The 21,045-nt window shown below is 45.1% G+C and overlaps 1 protein-coding gene across 4 annotated transcripts in view; it reads left to right on the forward strand.

Annotated features, from left to right (window-relative positions):
* Positions 1–21,045, forward strand: part of CCDC28B (coiled-coil domain containing 28B) — a 97,359-nt gene that overhangs the window by 58,801 nt on the left and 17,513 nt on the right. For 2 of the 4 annotated variants that reach the window (XM_078680683.1, XM_078680684.1), the window contains exons 2-5: positions 655–894; positions 3,039–3,202; positions 4,640–4,794; positions 5,147–5,169. In XM_078680683.1, coding sequence (XP_078536809.1) covers positions 734–894; positions 3,039–3,202; positions 4,640–4,794; positions 5,147–5,169 — 503 coding nt within the window. In that variant the 5' untranslated portion in view covers positions 655–733. Of the gene's footprint in view, positions 1–654; positions 895–3,038; positions 3,203–4,639; positions 4,795–5,146; positions 5,170–21,045 lie in introns of those variants that run through there. The other 2 variants (XM_078680686.1, XM_078680685.1) reach the window with 2 other exon arrangements.

Below are 21,045 nucleotides of genomic sequence, written 5' to 3' on the forward strand. Positions count from 1 at the left end.
CAGAGTAAGGGGGTGTCCGGGTAATACACAGCAGCGTGGCAGGGAGCTATCCGTAGAACTCGAGTTTTGTCAAACATTTTGAGAGTTGTGATGCAGGCGGCTGGCATTCACCAGGGTGCTGTGGGCGTTCAGAGGCAACAAGTAGTGACTTGAGGCAAAGGTGCTGAGTAAACAGTAAGCAGATGCACAGATACAGAGGGAGGGGCAAGGCAGTGAGGAAAGTCATAAACGATGGCACTGCGTGGGGATGGGTATTCATATATTTAGATTTTTGTTTGTGGTTGATTTATGTTTGAGAGAGCAATACAGATCTGAGAAGCAATGAAGACGGTCTACAAGGAGCAGCGTCGACGTTCCGCTGGAAAACGTGCCCCCACACAGGCCAGCGGGCCCGGGAAAGAGTCAGTCATGACAATGTCCCTCTGAAGCTTGCCCAGTGCTGAGGAATGGGTTGTGTACGGTTCTTCTGGTGCTCTTGGGTTCCAGTCTCACGCTTGCAGCTGTCTTTTCTTTTCAATGAATGACCTTGAGTGATGAGCTTTAACCTCTATGCTTACACTGTCTCCCCTTTTTCCTTGGGCCTCACCCCTTTCCACCGCCCCTCCATGCCATCTCACCTCTTTCCTGCCTTCTCTACTCTTTCTTTCTTGACAGCCTGGCCATTGTCTGCTGTGGGCGCCACTCGAAGCAAAAACCCTTGTCACGATTTGGGGGGTGATACGGGGTGCCCGCAATGGAGGATAAACGAAAGAAGAGGAGCCCCAAGGTGTGCCTTGCCCAGGCACCTCCGCCAGGGGTCTTGCGCAAGTTGCCTGTCCCTGCCAGCAAAAGTGCCACCTTCACCCTCTGCCCGCCTCACCCTTCCTCACCAAAACAGAGGAGCAAACTCAAGAGGTTAGTTGCTGGTGATGGTAGTGTGGGGTAGACATCAGGCAGTGATCTCCTTCGAGTGTCCAGATCTTGGCGGTAGAGCCACGAACGCCAGCTAGAAGCTCAGTGTTGGGTTCCTGGTAGAACTAGGCGACATGGGCAAGAGAATGATAAGTTACTAGGAGCCACATTCTTGTGACCAGGTGTTTGGAGTAGACAACCTCAGCTCAGATAAGCCTCCATCTTCTGTGCTGACTAGACTCAGACCATTAGATGCCAACAGAAACTTAATGCTGGGTAAATGTTACAGTTGCCATAAATAGAGAGGCACTTGCAAGGCGGACCTATTAGAGGTTAGCCCTTAGCAATCCTAAAATTTCAGATGAAATATCAGCGTTTAGTCTAAATCCCTGAAATTCTGCACTGACAAGCTAGAATCTTGAGATGCTTTGAAGCTCTTATCAGTAGCATAATACATCCGGATACTCCTGCCTGGTCACTTTTCCAATATGTGTGATCTGAAGTTGGACAGGTTGCCCTTTTAGCTGGTCTTCTATGTTTGTGAGTTCTGCCATTGCAGTCTTTCTTCTATGCCCATGGAAGCTTCAGTTCTAGGGCTCTTTCAGTGGCCAAAAATGGCTATAGTACACAAGAACATGGACTGTACAGTGCACATTACAATTTACATTTTTTGTATGTGCTTGAATTACACACTGTGCATATCAACTGAGTGGCTGCTCATGTTATCGACAGTTGAAGGATGGGAGACTGGGCTAGCCCTGCTATGTTTCACACATTGGCCCTGCAGGATTTGTATGGGCGTTCAGCCCCGTGAGCTACTGAATTTGCGAGTAGGCTCGGTTAATGCAGGCTTTCCCCCCTTGGTTTTCTTGTTTTTCTTTTTCGTTTCTCATTTTCTTTCTTCTCTTACTTTGATTCTAGCAAATCCTTTTTTCTTTTTCGTAGCCTTTCTGTTTCTGTGGCTTTCTTTCTTCCCCATTCTCGTTCCCATTAACTCTTTCTTCTCACTGATTTTCTCTTTTTTAATTGATTTGTTCTTCATTCTTTTTATTTCTTTGCTTTTCTTTTTCTCATCCCTTTCTCCTCTCCATTCATTTTCTTTTGTTTTCTCTTCAGTACTCTTCTACTTTTGTTCTTCAGTTCTTTACTATCGCTTTTTGGTCCTAGCGCTTTATGATTATGTTTTTTGCCTTCCTTCGGGCTATTTAATCATAGCCATATTTTGGGTTTCTCTTTAAGTTTCCCCCCATCTTTCACGTTTTATTCCGTTCTTTAGTTTTTTTGGTCTTTCTTTTTCTTTAATTTGCTGTTTCTTCTTTGATTTCTTTCTGTAGTTTCCTTTTATTTAGGCCTGACTTAGAGCTTCATCTATATACACCAATAGATGAAGGATGATTGAAGGCCATATGTGTTTGAGTGTGTCTGCCTATATATACACACACACTTAAACACATACATATATACATACATATACACACACAAGGAGCCTTCAGTCCGCCGCCTTCATCTATTGGTGTGTTCAATTGTCAGTCATATTTTGCTTCCGCCCACCACAGGCTACAGCTTGGAGCTGTGGATCAGCCTTTGGCTAACTTTAATGTGAATGACGTTTTTTTCTTGCACATATGCACCTCCGCCTAGAAACTAGTTAACTTTACTGCCAGCACTGGTAGTGGTAGGTCAACATTTGCTTTCATTTTGCTAACATTTCATGTTTTTTATTCATCTATTTTTGCAATATATCATTTGTATTTACTTTTTTGCTAACATATGCGGGTCACCTTTAGGGGGCAGTAGTTTGACTCTTTATTACTCTTACACTTTTAATGTCCATTGCATATGTTTGCAAAAAAGAAATACAAAAAAATCACAGGTTTGCTAATGCCGGACGAATTGACTTTGTCAGTGGTTGCCTCCTTTAAGATAGTGCTGCTACTTTCCCCTTAATTAGGTTTTATGTCCGTTGACAAGAAATATTTGTTTTAGCTTTTCAGGTCTTCACCTAGAAAGCCGTTTGTTAGAAGTGCCTGCTCATAATTTGGTCATTTGAGGGTCTTCTCGAATGTTCCCACGGGCTGTATGATGGGTGTTTGAGGTTGTAGGTGTCCATCTTCTCATAGACCATGGCTCATCATTTCTCCCCACAGGGCAACCAAGGAGAAGGCCCGGGCCCCTCAGCCTGCAGGCAGCTCGGTGACGGGGGCTCCCCTGCAGCACTCCTTCCTGACCGACGTGTCCGACGTGTGCGACATGGAGAGCGGCCTCCTTAACCTCCTGAACGACTTCCATTCTGGGAAGCTGCAGGCCTTCGGTGAGCTGGGAGGGGCTGTGTGTCCATCTGAGCACAAGGGCCCTTGAGGGCGCTGGACGTCGCCGCCCTCCACCAGGGCTGTATAGGGAGCTGAGCACAAGGACCTAGTGACAGCCAGGAGTATAACGTCTTGGGGTGCCACAGGGCTGGGTAGCTCTGTCGGAGAATAATGGCCCCCTAGTGCTCTGGGCATCGCAGTCCATGTGAGAGGGCCCCTGGTGGTGAAGGGTGTGATGGTCCGAGCTCAAGGGTCCTTCTGCAGAGAGGTCAGAGAGTTCTTTAAGGAGCCGGATATCGGTCTTAGAATGGGGTCCTGTCCTCAGCAGTGTCTGTTGAGTGCTCTCAAGGGCACTAGGAGTCTCTGTACGAGCACAGGAGCCCTTGAATCCGTCAAGAGATCAGGGTTTCTGTCCAAGTATAAGGCCTCAGGTGTGTCTCGGGTATGTCTGTCCGAACACAAAGGCCTTCCAGTCAGCCATGAGTCTGTCTGAGTATCAAGGGAGCTGGCATCTCATGTGCAAGCCAAGGGAACTCGATGCTGTCGCGGAGTGGCACAGTGCAAAGGTGCTCCAGGGAGCTAGTGTCTGCCTCAGAGTACAAAGGCCATTGTGGTAGTTGAGAGTCTGTTTCCATACGATGCCCTCGAGGGACTTGTGTATCTCTGCCCAGCAGGAGATCTGCTGATATATATATACATTGCAATATTTCATTCGGTGCTCTACTACACTACAGGGGACACATAGTCTAAACAACATGTTGAACGATGGCCAATCATAACCCCCCAAAATAAGGCAAGCAATAAAGTCCTTTGGATATCCCTGACACACTCAAACACAATCACATCCACTATAAATGAAAAGAACACCACAGGGTGGCTAAGCCAGGACACACACCCCCATTTGGTCCTCTCACAGACGAATGTAGTTTTCACCACCCGATATTTGCCAAAAACAGTTACTAGCTCATCCAACAAAAAGTCAAACGTTCCCGTCACCCCAACCTCAATTCAGTGTGCAATAAAATGACAGAACTCTGTGTAACCGGATATTTCAGACAGGTGCGCCCACAGAGTGACATAGTCACAACAATAACAGGTGCATGTATAGCGGGTCTGATCACATCAATGGTGGCCATACCAGTGACAGATCTGTACCTGTGTTTGACATATCTGTGGAATACTTGGGTCTTCTGGGCTGGTTAGGGCCTTCCTCGCACTCGGTTCTGGTTTTGTTATTGATGGTGAGTGCATGTTTGGCCCTGTCTGTGAGCCCAGTGGTCACGCTGTCCGGGGAGGGCCGGCCTCCCATCCTCGTGGTAACCCGTTGACAGGTGCATGTCTCTTTCACAGTATGGTGTAGTCTTGTGGGGCGGTGATTGGCTCTTATCCACGCGCTCTTAAGCCCGAGTTCTGACATTGCTCATTCTCCCGCCCTGCAGGGAAGGTCTGCTCCTTCGAGCAACTGGAGCACGTGCGAGAGATGCAGGAGAAGCTCGCGCGCCTGCACTTCAGCCTGGACATCTGTGTGGAGGAGGTCAGCGAGGAGCAGAAGAAGCCAGTGGCCGACCAGAACCTGGAGCAGCTGCTGACCAACGTGAGTGCTCCCATGTTTACCTGACGTTTCATACCCGGCTTGTTTGTAAGGACTCCTGGATCTAAGGCCAAGGCACAGTTACGTCAGACCTGTTCAATGGGGGAAAGGGGATTAGATCCAATGTGTTCGGCTTCAATTGCTGACAGCTTGGTCAATTGACCACATCCCCTCCCAGTCTGAAACCGAAGCCCACCAAGCATTCCTTCAGCCACAGCATGACCGGTGCAGCGCCATATGGGGGGAGAATTAGGAAGTTTTGGTGTCTGGGAATATCTGCCACCAGGAGCAATATCCTGAAATATTGTTACTGGCTTTAATTTTCTAAATTGCATTTTGTTTTCTTGTTTTCCAGTTGGAGGAGCTGAGCACTTCCATGTATCCTTTCATGATTTTTATTTTATAGTTTTATAGAGTGCGAACCAAACCCGTGAGGGTATCGGAGTGCTTTACAGGATTAAGGGTGGTATGCAAAGCATTAGGAAGGGAGGTATGATGCAAGCAGTTTTAAGAACGAGGCTGGCCTTGTTCTTAGCAACTGATAGCATAGCAGGTTACTTTAACACCCAGCTCTAACATCCCAGGGTATTTTCTCCCCCAAAACTAGTATTGCAGGTTACATTCACACCGGCTCTCGCATATCAGGGTATGGTCTCAGCCAAAACTAGCATTGCAGGTTACATCAACACCAAGCTGTAGCCTACCAGAATATGTTCTCAAATCTCACCCAAAACTAGCATAGCAGGTTACATTAACACCGTCTCCAACATACCAGTGGGTGGTCTCACCCTAACTAGCGTAGCAGGTTACATTAACACCCAGCTGGAACATATCAAGGTATGGCCTCACCCAAACTTGCATAGCATGTTATTTTAACACCCAGCTCTTACATGCCAAGATATGTTCTTGCCCAAAACTAGCATAGCAGGATACATAAACACCCAATACTAACCTGCCAGGATATGTTCTCACCCGTATTAGTATAGAATGTTACTTTAACACTGATATGTAACATACCAGGGTATGTTCTCACCCGAACTAGCACAACAGGTTATTTTAACACCCATCTCTGACATACTAGGGTATGTGCTCATCCAAAGGTAGCATAGCAGGTTACATTAACACCCAGCTCTAACATACCAGCATATGTTGTAATTGCATGTATATAGCGCTTACTACCCCCGATTAGACATCAAATTGCTTTTCATCAAAAAGCACTCTACTCAGGAACCCAAAAATAATTAGTGGCGAAATAGTGTAGAGACATTCTTTTGAGCAGTGGATGTGTGAGTTTGTAATTTGGATTGAAAAAGAGACTAGCTATTTCTGGTAATATATTAGTAACAAATTTGTCAACAAACAAATGCTTACCCGTATCGTCAGTCAATTACTGACTACTAAAATCATGGAATGTTTTCCTCAAACCTTGAAAAGAAGTCAGAAACTAACTAATCCATTTTCTGTTTACAGGACGCTAATGAAGTCCAATCTATTTTCTTAAGGGGTATGAGGGGGTGTTTTATAGGGGGTTTTAGTCACATTAGCTTTAGGAAGATCTAATATCTCCTTCTGAGGTTTCTCCGCAGGCTCCCTTTCCGCATCATTTGTTCTAAATGTTTCTAGGTATCACCATATGCTACATTATCATCTATTTTACGTATTGTTCTCCACATATCAGGAGGCAAAGTAAGCCCAAAGAACATATCAATATCTGGCATGGTCATAGTGCAGGAGCTAATAATTCCTTCCACCTCCTCATAGAAGGCGGCAGGATTTTTCCGGGGGTCGAGCAAAGCAGCTGTAAGAGCCATCACGTCAGCTCTGCTCCAAGGAGTTTAAACCCAATTATATATAAAATATCCCTTTGCATCATCTTAAGTTTTATCATCATCTGTTCCCGCACGCTTAGGAGGAACATACAAGGGGGCAGCTTCACGCATAGGTTTTACAGTAACTGTAGTACTGCTGGGTGTAGCCTTATCCACCGGAGCATCTACATTCTGTGCTTGAGATTGAACTACTTCCATACCTCTCTGTTTTCTAGCTAATTCTTGCTCCTTTTGTAAACGCAAAGTTGCATCTCGTATTTTAACCACTCGTCTAATCATATCAGATAGGTTTGAAAATGAAAAGTCCCCTCTGTTAATCGTTTGTAATCAGTATTTGTATCAGCTGGCTCTAGTTTCTGATAAATTTGTCTGTAATCAAATATTACCTTCCAAGCAAATTTTTCTACAAAATAAAATTGCTAAGCACTGTTGAACCATAGTTACAATGAGCGATGCTGCATGAGATCGACGAGCCTCCTCCCTAGCAGCGGTTTTTAATTTATCTCTTTCTGCTCTAGTGAAAGTAGAGCGAGTCTGTCGCCCATCTTGTTTATCATGTTGTTTGTTGTCTGAAGACAAATGCTCGTCGTCAGAAACCTCAACAGGGGCACTTGGAGTGGAAAATGTATACTGGGATGGGGGGCGTTCTAATAGGATGCAGTCATCCTGAGGTTTATTAAGTATGGGATAAATTGGGCACCTAAAAGGATACTGCCCATTTACCTCTAAACCATGTTCCCTATCTTCTTTTTCTATTGTTTCCTTCTTTTCCTTATTTTTTCAATTCTAGCGCTTTTTGATATATCGTTTTTCATTGTTCTTTTTCTGCTATAGCTTCTGCTCTCTTCACTCTCTCTCGTACTTCTTTCTCCCACATAAACACACAATCAAACATATCCTGTCTACTTTTTCTTTTAAATAAACACTGCTCAACATATTGAACCTTTTTATAATCAAATGACCCATTCACTGGCCATTATAGATCAGAATCTTTTTTTGTGTATTTGTTCCACAGTGGACCATACATTATGGAAGAAACACCATATTTGACATACATGTCTCTATTAGGTGTCCCCTCTGGGGGAGCCGGCTGACTTTTTTCTAAACTTTGTTTTGGTACCACCAGAGCAGCAACACCACCTACGGAGTGTGCTGAGAACAGGAATGCTTCAAAAATATGTGTAAAATATTACTACTTCAAAATATTTAAAGGGAGAACAATCTCCACATTTCCTGCCTTCAACTTTGCAAAGATTGAATAACAGATTCAAACAAAAAGCACAAGCTTTACAAATCAAGAGTGCCCCTTTAGCGACTTTACCAGACATAAGACTCCAACTCCCACCTGCTGATCTCTGGTCGACCTAATGGTCACTACAAAAGTGTGCCAAAAAAAAACCCAGTTGAGACCGGCCCCCACCTGGAGGGTCAAATCGGGAAAACTGGAGAAGTCACGTCGGCCTGCAAAGACAAAGGTCTCCTCGTGCAGTGCGCTTCCTCAGCAAAATTCCAATCCTCCGTCAAGACGACTCCTTTGGACGGCCGTGTCTTCAATAGCTCCCGCAACGGGTGCCAACTGTGGAAATGTAACTTTTTAGGGGTACACTGGTGCAGGGTCACCCTTTTGTCCATGGGTTCAAAAACCAACAAAGTAGAGATCAGCACTGGAAAAGGAATAAACAGCAAGTTTATTAATCACTCATGAGTGGGACTACATCCACAGAGCACTCTCAAGTGCTGGAGGAGGTAGTACACTGAAGTCACAGAATACAGGTCTTTTATACAAGTTTTGTGCAGTGCAAGCACATGAACAGAAATAGGGAGAACAAGTATTAGGAATAGTTATCAGCAAACAAAGGCAGATAAAAACTACGTGGTCAGCAAAATGGGAGGAGGAACAGGAGTGCTTATGGCAGCAGTAAATGATTGACAGCAGATGTACTGGCAGCTACAACTCTCAGCACGTACATTGCTTTTAGCTGAGTCAGGAAGTCAACTATAGATAGCACAAGCAAAGTGAAAAGGCAAAAGAATTACAAAGGAAACTTAAATGGATACCAGAGCCAAAATGGCTGCAGCTTATGCCAAATACATATTACACGTTTTCCACAGTTACATTAACACCCAGTTGTAATATCCCAGTATATGTTCTCACCCAAAACTAGCACTGCAGGTTACACTAACACCCAGCTGTAACATTCCAGTATATGCTCTAACTCAAAACTAGCACTGCAGGTTACATCAACACGCAGCTGTAATATCTCAGTATATGTTCTAACCCAAAGCTAGCACTGCAGGTTACATTAACACCCAGCTATAATATCCCAGTATATGTTCTCACCCAAAACTAGCACTGCAGGTTACATTAACACCCAGCTGTAACATTCCAGTATATGCTCTAACTCAAAACTAGCACTGCAGGTCACATCAACACCCAGCTGTAATATCTCAGTATATGTTCTCACCCAAAATTAGCACTGCAGGTTACATCAACACCCAGCTGTAATATCTCAGTATATGTTCTAATCTAAAACTAGCACTGCAGGTTACGTTAACACCCAGCTGTAATATCCCAGTATATGTTCTCACCCAAAACTAGCACTGCAGGTTACATTAACACCCAGGTGTAACATCCCGGTATATGCTCTAACTCAAAACTAGCACTGCAGGTTACATCAACACCCAGCTGTAATATATCAGTATATGTTCTAACCTAAAACTAGCACTGCAGTTTACATTAACACCCAGCTGTAATATCCCAGTATATGTTCTAACCCAAAACTAGCACTGCAGGTTACATTAACACCCAGCTATAATATCCCAGTATATGTTCTCACCCAAAACTAGCACTGCAGGTTACATTAACACCCAGCTGTAACATCCCGGTATATGTTCTAACCCAAAACTAGCACTGCAGGTTACATTAACAGCCAGCTGTAATATCCCAGTATACATTCTCACTCAAAACTAGCACTGCAGGTTACATTAACACCCAGCTGTAATATCCCAGTATATGCTCTAACTCAAAACTAGCACTGCAGGTCACATCAACACCCAGCTGTAATATCTCAGTATATGTTCTCACCCAAAATTAGCACTGCAGGTTACATCAACACCCAGCTGTAATATCTCAGTATATGTTCTAATCTAAAACTAGCACTGCAGGTTACGTTAACACCCAGCTGTAATATCCCAGTATATGTTCTCACCCAAAACTAGCACTGCAGGTTACATTAACACCCAGGTGTAACATCCCGGTATATGCTCTAACTCAAAACTAGCACTGCAGGTTACATCAACACCCAGCTGTAATATATCAGTATATGTTCTAACCTAAAACTAGCACTGCAGGTTACATTAACACCCAGCTGTAATATCCCAGTATATGTTCTAACCCAAAACTAGCACTGCAGGTTACATTAACACCCAGCTATAATATCCCAGTATATGTTCTCACCCAAAACTAGCACTGCAGGTTACATTAACACCCAGCTGTAACATCCCGGTATATGTTCTAACCCAAAACTAGCACTGCAGGTTACATTAACAGCCAGCTGTAATATCCCAGTATACATTCTCACTCAAAACTAGCACTGCAGGTTACATTAACACCCAGCTGTAATATCCCAGTATATGTTCTCACCCAAAACTAGCACTGCAGGTTACATTAACACCCAGCTGTAATATCCTGGTATATGTTCTCACCCAAAATTAGCACTGCAGGTTACATTAACACTCAGCGGTAGCCTAGTAGCTTACATTGTCACTCAGTGGTAACACAAGCCTGGTTCTCACTCAGCAGTGACCTGTAGGACCGAATTAACGAGTTATAACATAGCATGCCCAATTCACACCCAGTCACAACACAGCAAAACGCGCTCTTAGGCAGCGATAATTAGGCCTTCCCGGTTTTAAGGGACATGTATCAAAACATGCCAGTTGTTGTTGAGTGGTGAGATGGAGGGCTTCTTTCTCACCCAGCAGTATCACGATGGGCCTGTTCTTGCTTATCCTATCTACGACAGGCAGCGCTCACTCCACTGACCGCATGACTGGCCGCATTCTCACTAATCGTAACAGGTTGGCTCCAGTCCTTACCCACTGCTACCCGGCATGCCACATTCTCAGCAAATAATGCGGCAAAGCTAATTATCACCCAGGAGTAACATGTCATGTGGGCCTGGTTCTCGCCCAGTGGCAGCAATGTAAGTCTATTTCCCACTTACTAACACAGGGGACTCCTTTCTCCCCTAACATTATGACTGCATCAAGAGCATCTTCATTAAATGCTTAAACCCTGGCTGTCTTCACTCATGTGCAGAATGCTAGAACAGAACATACAGAGCCTGTCTAAAGGCAATGTGTGTTTTCATGAATTGATACAGCTAAAAATATAAAACCCATTAGGAAATTAAACATAGACTTCAAAGGCAGCATTGTGAACGAAACCATTTTCATTGCACTCATGGGACAATAAAATGAAAGGAAAATTTCTGACTAGGCACGTACAGGACATACTGTGCTGGCTTGGTGAGATCCAGAGTCCCAGACCGAGGCACAGTGGCAGGTCCTCGCCAGCCATCTTCTACTGAAGGACTTAGGCAGGGCTTTAAGTGGGATGAAAAAACTGGGGGGACTCTCAAAGGGGCGTGGCCGATATAATTAAGGGCGCGGCTTAACACATTTATGCTAAAAAATATGTGCTCAGTATAATGTGCCGCCTGACTGGTATTTTGCTGCTTCGGTTATTGTCTCCACATATATAGTACAACAAGCAACATTACACCTACAACAAGCCAGGACTATTGGCTTTGTCAAAGTTTGTTAGTTGGATAAGATAAATATACTACATGCATACATACTACTATGGCTTCGTTGTGAGTAATATTGAAAATGCTTTAGTTCTTGCACAAGAGAGAGGTTGTGGCGTAATGGCTAGAGCTGCCAACTTTGGAGCTGGGAAAGCAGGTTTGAGTCTCGGCGTCGGCTCAGTTTCTTTGTTTTGCAGCAAATCTCTTAATCGTCCGTGCCTACCAAAAAAAAAGGACTTGTTGGTGTTCATGTAGAACACTTCGACTTTTGCAATATAGAACTGTAAAAACATAAAAGTTGCATCAAAAACAGTGAAGATTTTTTTGTATCCATTCTGAGAGTGAGGGGGGAGATGGAGAGCCCGATAGGGCCAACTTAAAGCCCTGGACTTAGGGCAGAGTTCTTCAATCTCTGGGGGCAACATCATCGTGAGGGGGGGCGCGCGCTCCACCTTAAAATCTCACCTTCCCATGTCGCAAGTACATTTGCGACGTGCCATACTCTTGTAATTTAAAGAAAAACATTGTCCTGCTGTCTACAGCTCTCTCGGTTACTCTGACATTGTGATGGGGTCTGGTCCAAACCTGCCTCTCAGACACTGACGTGCAGGCAGGCGCGCAACACCCATTAAGGTCAAAGGGCTTCAACCCACTCTCCCACACCTCTTGTGTGGCAGCCCGGGATGACGCGGCTTCCCGGGAACATACACAGCCGCACTGAGTACTTCACAGGTCTTTTAAAGACCATTTGCTTCTTAATGACGCCTTTGTTCTTTTTTCACGGCTTCTTAAAGCCCCTGTATCTCCACTCTGCCTGTTGATGGAATAATCAGCCCCATCCCCAGCCGAAATTTGTCCCTAGTTGTGCCTCTACCTGCAGGGCATATTGGTTGTCCTTATGTTAAGAAATGACAGCAAATCCGAACGGTAAGAAAAGGTGCCCTCTTCCGCACAAAAACTGCACACGTGCATACACACAGAGAGCCTGCCTGTTTTCTATTTAAGTAAAAATTAGGTATTTTGTCTGTGCCTCACCTCTCCCGATCAAATTGGCGAGATATAGAAATCTTTAAATACAGTTCAGAGCTCAGTGGATGAAAACACTCAGGTGCTCACTAGATTTTTAACCGCCGCCATTGAACAAGTTTGTGTATTCTTTTGCTAATTATCCACCAACCGTATTTTTCAGAACTGTGACTGAAAAGGTGCAGCTGTCCTTGCCCAGTTACATGATGAAAATGTACTTCTGTGTATTTTTCTGACTGCTGTGCCAGACCCATTCTTTATCTCAGAAATGTCTTTGATCCCATGGTCACACGTACGATTCCCTGTAGGTCCACTCAGCCATACATGTTTCTGAGGTCGATAAAATTATAGCCGTTTAGTGGAGTAGCAAAGACGTGGTGTCACTTTGTCAAAGGCCATGTGATGTCTCTTCCTGTATTGTCACTGGGGTCAAAGTTCTGGTGGTCTGGCATTTGCCCTCCAAGCAGATGTAAGAGAGTATGCCCAACAGCTGCGCAACATGCAAACCCAAGTCATTTTAGTAGAGGACAATGGTGACTGCCAACCCATCTTTTCAATGAGGTATTTGAAATTGTGTACAACCTTTCAATCACCAAAGCACCTATACCTGCTGGATGTTTGTACTCCAGATGCAGGTAGTACAGCTGGAGGCCTGACAGGGCAAAAACTGATTGTAGCCCTCGTAGTAACTGCCCTTCATGGTCCCATTGGAAGCAGCAGAAGACACTATATGAAGGTAGCAGAGTAAGGCCTGGAAATGGAGTAGCCAGGCCTTCTGGGGGAGAGTGTGTGCACTACTGGTTGGTCACAGGTGTTGAGCACTTGGATGTATGTATGTTCAGTCAGGAGTGGAGTGCAACCTTTACTTCAACATGCATTATCCGTGGTATTAATTAAGAAAGGCTGGTCAGTAAGGAGCTCCACAAGCAATACATTTAAGTAGTGGCATCTTGCTTTCTACCATGAGATAAGACATCTCCTTTTTTGTGATAAGGTAGGTTGAGGTTCACTCACAAAGTTAGTCTTCTTGCAATGGAAATGGTGAAAAGCCCTGTTTGGTCAACAGCACTTCTGTTTTTAGATAATGCTAAAGAGAGTCAAAAATACCTGATAGCACTGCTTTATTATTTGTTCTTCCAGAGGAATGTGCATTTGGACGCAAAGCTTTTCAATAATGTTAGGGGCGTGTGAGTCTGAGATTTCCTAACAAGCATCAATGTGTACCCAACTAAAAAGATAGGGCAGGCTGGAGCTCCTGTCCAGTGGTAACAGGCAGGGTTAGGAGCATGCTTTTTCAGTTATTCAGAAAAGTACACCCAGTCAGCTTTGGAACTCAGTGAGATAGTCTTGACTATGTTGTTCACTGTAGTCCAGTTCCTCTTTACAGCAATGTAGGGCAGAAAGGCCACGGAGAGCAAGCTAGCATAACCCAACATCAACAGACCAGGCTTAGGGTGAGCAGCGGCAGCAGAGTTTTTAGTAGCCCAGGCACAGCAGCAGGACACGTGTGGAAAGATTGAGGAATCAATAATAAGGCACCTAAACCTCCAGGAAGGAAAAGTTTGGAACTTCCTGCACCATAAAACCGGTGTATTCCATGGTAATCTATACAGCAAGGAACCAATGATCTCACTTTCTTTTTATTAAAATATATAGAAATGGTTTCAGAAATCTAACGATATGAACATTATGTGCAAGGATTAATGTGCTGAACGACATTGTAATTTTTTTTTCTACTAAAATGTACAATGCCCATTGTTAAGCTTCAAGCAGTGAAGCTTTGAGCTAATGTTTCTAAAAGGCTGTGGATGTAGTAGGTTAAATCAGTTATTTGCCAAATATGGCCTGGGATATGCGGATGGTGGTCGATTATGTAGTGTACCAGATTCCAGAAATTTCTGACAGTTGGTGGGGGGGGCCAACATCTAAAAAAAAATCAGCTGGGGGGCGCAACCTAAAAAAGTTTGAAGACCTCTGACTTAGGGTTTAGAAATAGAGCTCGGCTTCCATGCTCTTGACTCGAATGGGGAGGAAGAAGGCGTTTGAGTTTAATGAACATGTCCATGGCCATGATTGGTGGTACAGGAAAGTGTCCTCCATCTTGGCATCTTGATTCATATTCATAAACACTGCTAGTCCTGTCCTGGTGTGGGATCCACGGGCTAGAACTCTTCAGTGCTTATGATTTCAATAAATATAGCAATAAAATGGAACTTGTTTTTTTTCTCATTTCTTTTATGGGGTCTTAATTTTTATTTATGAACACTGAATAGAGCAAGTCGACAACTGCCTCTGAAAAGGAGGCTGGATAGCGGTGAGGAATCAAAAGCAAGAGAAATAGAAAAGATATTCATCCATGTTGATTCTCCAAAATGACAGGGCAGTGAAAGTGACAAACTCAGCAAGCAGTGGGCTTGTTACATTGAAGAGTTGACCCCATGTCCCACTCCCACCCTCTAGTTTGATGGTAAGTTAGGAGAAAGGCAAACGTCTAAAACTGAAGAGGCCTCTGTTCCTGCATCCGCCATCCATCCCTGAATCATGGGTACCACGGAAAGTGCCAGGGGTACCCACGGGCAGGCCAGGAGTAGCAGCCACTAGTCCTGTCCTGTGTTCCTTCCATAGAAGGTGCGTGCGTGAATGCGCAGAGAGAGCTTAGGGGCATGCACTCCAAAGCAGTAAAAACCCAGCAGCCATCACCGATGCGCCACGTGTGGACGGGCCATGCAGACTTAGTAGACAGAGCCCCCAGGACCCCTGCACCAGAGGCCTAGATCTGCCTCACATTTCTCCTCACATCGATCACTCAAAGCGCTGCCTGCCCTCACACCGGTGCGGTGCAGCCCCTGCCCAGCCTTCATTGTAAACAAGCACTGACTGCTAAAGGGACACATACCTTCTGTGTCACAGCTGTGAGAGGTATTCTGTATGGCACCAGTGGACCTTTTCACTAGAGGGAGACATGGATGCGAGTTCCAGAGCACCCTCTGTCCCGGGGAGTAATTTCCCGCTCCAGATCTTTTTTTAAGCGTTCAAAACGACACATTTTAAGTCCACCTTCAAGCTAAGAACGTTTATGGTCAATAGTTTCTCTTGTTTCTTCTATTATCACTATTCTGTTTCTTTCTCCACCCTCTTCTTTCATTGTCACTGTGCTGTCTTTCATTGTTAGCTTTCTGATGTTTTTGACTGCCAGTCATCTGCTGCTTGATTCAGTGCCTTTATTTCACCCCTTTCAAGTTCAGTTGAGTGTGCAGTCTTGATTCGTTTCATGCATATGCCGTTATAGTGTACCAGACAGTAATGTTTACTATACCACCTGTACAAATGAACTATTTTAACATATGAAAAATCCTCATTATATACAGGTAACAATGTTCACCTTAATATATTTACATTTTATACTTTGACATAAATAATGTATACAACATATACACACACCTAATATAAACGTTTATTAGGTTAGATCTCAATAAACACGTATACTGTATAAAGACGATGGAACACGTGCACCTACTTTACAGAAGCTAAAAGAAACGTGATTCATGCCGCCTAGTGGTGGGCAAGCAAAGCAAGACCCGAGACTGCTTTGAGACATGTTTGGCTTAGGTTCGGTCCTTGCCCCATGTAGACTACCTTCAAAATGAAGACAGGCCAAGCATCCCAAATAGCCCCCATTCCCTCTCTCGAATGTAGCTTTAGAAACCCAAAACTGTTAAATACGGGATATCTGAGCATGTATATAAAATCATCTTTTCTTCTTGCACTGGAGGCAGAACGTGTCGAGGAATGTTTCTAACCAGCTGCACTTCTTCTATGTCTCCTAAAGACCTGCAGCCAATAGAGCTCTGTTGGATCCTGAGGCCACTGTGTTTTCCTAATCTGTACCCTTCATTGATGGGTTCAATCGCCCCTGAATTAATCTGTTTTTGTTAAGCAGGGGGAACACCGAGCGATAAACATACAAATAACATTTCATGCCTTCCCTTTGCATAGTATTGTACTTTTTCTAAAAATATATTTTTTTATAGTCCGATTTAACGTGATGTCTCTTAATTAAGCATACTGTATTAATTTAGCCCAGGAGAGAGCTGAACACACACTGTTAAATGGGAGATCGAAGGCAACATCCATCTGAATTGTTCAGTTTGTTATCAGGAAACTGGGCTAGAATCCCAGCTTGCTCATTTGACCAAATAGTGTGGTCCTAGGCCAATCACTGTACTTCTGTGACTCATTTTCCTTGCACGACCAATTTGAGAGCACCGTGAAGTAATACAACACCACACTTGTTAGCAAAGGAAGCTAATGCCAATACCATACATCTAGAAACATAATCACTGTAATAATCAGTTCAGTTCAGATAAACTTTATTTCGGCAGCAAGCCATAAAAGCACAGACAGAAGGTATACATAAAACACCAAACTTCAATTACACACTAATGTAAGAAAAGATTATTTATACCATTTTGGCAAAGCTGCAAAAAATACAAGAAAGTAGAGGGATTTAAAATGTATACAAGAACTAGGGGCAAAGACATCACAATGAGGAGAGACAAGAATTCTACTCAAACACAGGGCAAATATACACATGTTAAAATTGTATATGGGCATTGCAATAAATAGAGTTAAAAATCCAATAAAAACAGTTTAGAAAGCTAAAAATGGGTAGGTGGCAATTACAGATTCACTCATGCAAAAAAATAGATTTTTGAAATAGCAGAAAACACATTTAATAGGCACTCTTAGCTGTTTACGGAGCTCTGGGTCTTAATAATGGCTCTACGCATGTGCCACATCGCACACAAGAATCTAGAAGTTGCAAAGACAAATAATGGGTGGGTCTCATATTTTAGTAGCCTGTAGGCCTCAGTATAATCTCTGATTCCAAGGTTTTTACACAACTGGAACACCCATTTGGACCTTGGCCTTCTATAAGCCGGACAGAAGAGAAAGACATGAAGATCTGACTCTTCGGTCGACCTACACCCTTGGCAGTCCTGCTTGATGCTTCCCTTCCAGTTGTTTGTAAATGCTCTAAGGGGAAGCACCCCATGACTAAATTGCAAGAACAATTTCTTAGCAAGGAGTGGTTGGATGTTATCGAGCTCAGGTTCTAACTTGTAATACAATTTAACGTCCAAAAACCTGTGAGTCAGGGAGCAGGTATTGGTACTCTGAAGGAGTTGGGATAGGTTGTATTCTATAATAATAAGCTTCAAGGTTTTTTTTTAAGTAAGGGAGCAGGTTTCCTCGGGCGAAGACCACAGGGTTGCCAGCCCCAATGTATGTATGCTCCTAGAACAGATAGTACATCCTTCAGTTCCTCCCTATAATTTGACAGCTCAGGCATTCTCCATAGGCGGTGCCAAAATAAAAGCGGGCAGGAGGCAATTATTTCACTTATCGGGCCAATCCCAAGATCCATCCTCAAAGGTGTTAGGGGAGTACTCATCGGTAGACTCAAGAGTTGTCTAAGGAACGAGTTCTCTGTTGTAGCGAGGACATTTGGACGGCAAGGGCCCCAGAGTTCAATACCATAAAGAGAAGCTCCCCTGGCCTGGATTTTATAGATTTCTGCTGGCGGACATACAGCTCTTTGGGAACAACTTTTTTAGACTTTGAGAATGCCCCCAATGGATTGTGTGAGTTTTAAGTTTGCTTTCTTTACTTGGGTTCCCCAGTTCATCTTATCATTAAGGGTGAGACCCAAGTAATCGAAGGTAGAAACCCTTTCTAAGGGCTTTCCATCCATTTGTGGCTGTGGGCAGTTTGTAGTTTTTGCATTGAATACCATGTATTTGGTTTTTTTTAGGTTTATTTCCAAGTCCTTTTTCTTACAAAATTTACAGAACTCCTCTAAAACCTGTTGCATACCCATTGGTGACTTAGAGAGTAGCAGCGTGTCATCCACGAACATAAGCGCGGGTATTTTATGATTCGCTAGCCTTGGTGAATCTATATCTTTTATTGCCAGCAGGGTTTCTATTAAACCATTTAAAAAGAGGGAAAACAGAGTCGGTGCGAGCACACAACCCAGTCTCACCCCCTTCTCACTGGAAAGGGAGCTGTCAATTCCCCTTTTTTACCATATCTAATTCTCGCAAACGTATCCTGGTGCAACCGTATCAACAGATGGCATAAATACTCTGGAGGTCCCATATCCCGAAGGATGTCCCAAAGCTGGTCATGCTGCACCATATCGAATGCAGATTTAAGATCCATGAAAGTTAGGTAAAGGCTGCCACCCTCAAAAGTCACTGTTTTCCAATGAATCAGTTAAAGTCTGAATAACTGATCAATTGTTGAGATTTTGCTTCTAAAACCCGCTTGAAAGGGAGTTAAGATGTTTTGTTCTTCAATCCATGACTGCAACCGACCCAAAAGAACGTGAGCAAATAGCTTTTGCGTCATGTCGATTAAACTTATTGGGCGGTAATTAGCAGGGTTAAGCGGGGAGCCCTTCTTGTAGATCAATTAATTAATCAGAGTACTTGTAAAGCGCGCCACTTACCCGTGAGAGTCTCAAGGCGCTGATGGGAGGTGGTGCCGCTACTGCTCGAAGAGCCAGGTCTTGAGGAGTCTTCTGAAGGCGAGTAGGTCTTGGGTCTGCCGTAGGTGGGTAGGGAGGGTGTTCCAGGTCTTGGTGGCGAGGTAGGAAAAGGATCTGCCGCCGGAGGTTGTTCGTTGGATGCTGGGGACAGTGGCGAGGGCGAGGCTGGCGGAGCGGAGCTGGCGGGTGGGGGTGTTACAGCTGAGTCTGCTGTTCAGGTAGGCTGGTCCGGCATTATGGAGCGCTTTGTGTGCGTGGGTGAGGAGCTTGAAGGTGATCCTCTTGTCGACGGGGAGCCAGTATAGGGCTCTCAGGTGGGGGGTGATGTGGCTGCGGCGGGGGACGGTGACGATCAGTCGGGCGGAGGCGTTTTGGATGCGTTGTAGGTGTTTGGCTGGGATTCCTGCGTACAGTGCATTGCTGTAGTCCAGTCTGCTGCTGACGAGGGCCTGTGTCACCGTTCTTCTTTTTTCGGTCGGGATCCACTTGTAGATCCTATGGAGCATGCGGAGGGTGTTGTAGCAGGAGGAGGAGACGGCGTTGACCTGTTCAGACATGGAGAGGGAGGAGTCGAGGATGACTCCTAGGTTGCGTGCATGGTCGGTGGGTGTTGGTGCTGTTCCCAGTGTGGTTGGCCATCAGGAGTCGTCCCAGGCTGAGGGGGTGGGTCCGAGGATGAGTACCTCCGTCTTGTCCGAGTTTAGCTTCAGACGGCTGTTGCTCATCCAGTCGGCGACGGCCTTCATTCCCTCGTGGAGGTTGGTTTTGGAGGTGTGCGGGTCCTTGGTGAGGGAGAGGATGAGCTGGGTTTCGTCGGCATAGGAGATGATGTTGAGGTCGTGTTGGCGGGCCACTTGTGCGAGGGGGGCCATGTAGACGTTGAACAGCATCGGGCTAAGGGATGAGCCCTGGGGGACGCCGCAGATGATGTCGGTGGCTTCGGATCGGAAGGGCGGGAGGCGGATGCTTTGGGTTCTGCCGGAGAGTAAGGATGTGGTCCAGTCAAGGGCCTTCTCTTGGATTCCAGCTTCTAGGAGGCGTGTCTTTAAAGTGCGATGGCAGACCGTGTCGAAGGCGGCTGACAGGTCTAGGAGAATGAGGGCTGATGTTTTGCCGTTGTCTAGTTGGCGCCGGATGTTGTCTGTGGCGGCAATGAGGGCTGTCTCGGTGCTGTGGTTTCTTCTGAACCCGGACTGGGGCGGGTCCAAGATGATGTTGTCTTCCACGTGGCGGGCCACTTGCATGTTGATGATTTTCTCAATGACCTTCGCCGGGAACAGGAGCAGGGAGATGGGCCGGAAGTTCTTGAGGTCCTTGGGGTCCGCCTTAGGCTCCTTGAGGAGGGCGTTGATTTCGGCGTGTTTCCAGCTTTCTGGGAATGTCGCAGTTTCGAAGGAGATGTTGATCACCTTCCATAGTTGGGGTGCGATGGCTGCGTCTGCTTTGTTGAATACGTGGTGTGGGCACAGGTCTGACGGAGATCCTGAGTGGATGAAGTTCATGACCTTGCGTGTCTCGTCGTCGTTGGACCAGAAGGTCAGGCGGTTGGCTCTGGTGGTGTTCAAAGGGGAGGTGGGGTCTGGCGTAGTCAGGGCGGTCATGGTGTTGAAGCTGTCATGGATGTCAGCGATCTTGCTGTGGAAGAAGATGGCTAGTGAGTTGTACAGTTCTTGTGAGGGCGGTATGTCATTGGTGTTGGCGCTGGGGTTGGAGAGTTCCTTTACGATGCTTAAGAGCTCTTTGCTGTCGTGTGCGTTGTTATCCAGGCGGTCTTTGAAGGAGGATCTCTTGGCTAATCTGACGAGATTGTGATGTCTGCTGGTGGCGTCCTTGTGGGCTGCGTGGTTGTCCGAAGTCCGTTCGTGGAGCCATATCTAGGGATGATTTCCGCGCCTGCCCATGTTGGAGGAAGTTCCATACCTTGGAGGATGGCATTAAATAGCACCCTTAGGTAGGGAACCCACACTGATCCTTCGTTCTTAAATAGGTCGCCAGGTATTTTATCCAGACCTGGCGCTTTGCCAGGGAGCATTTT

This window comes from Lissotriton helveticus, chromosome 3_1 (assembly GCF_964261635.1).
Source record: "Lissotriton helveticus chromosome 3_1, aLisHel1.1, whole genome shotgun sequence".
In the NCBI taxonomy this organism is placed as follows: domain Eukaryota; kingdom Metazoa; phylum Chordata; class Amphibia; order Caudata; family Salamandridae; genus Lissotriton; species Lissotriton helveticus.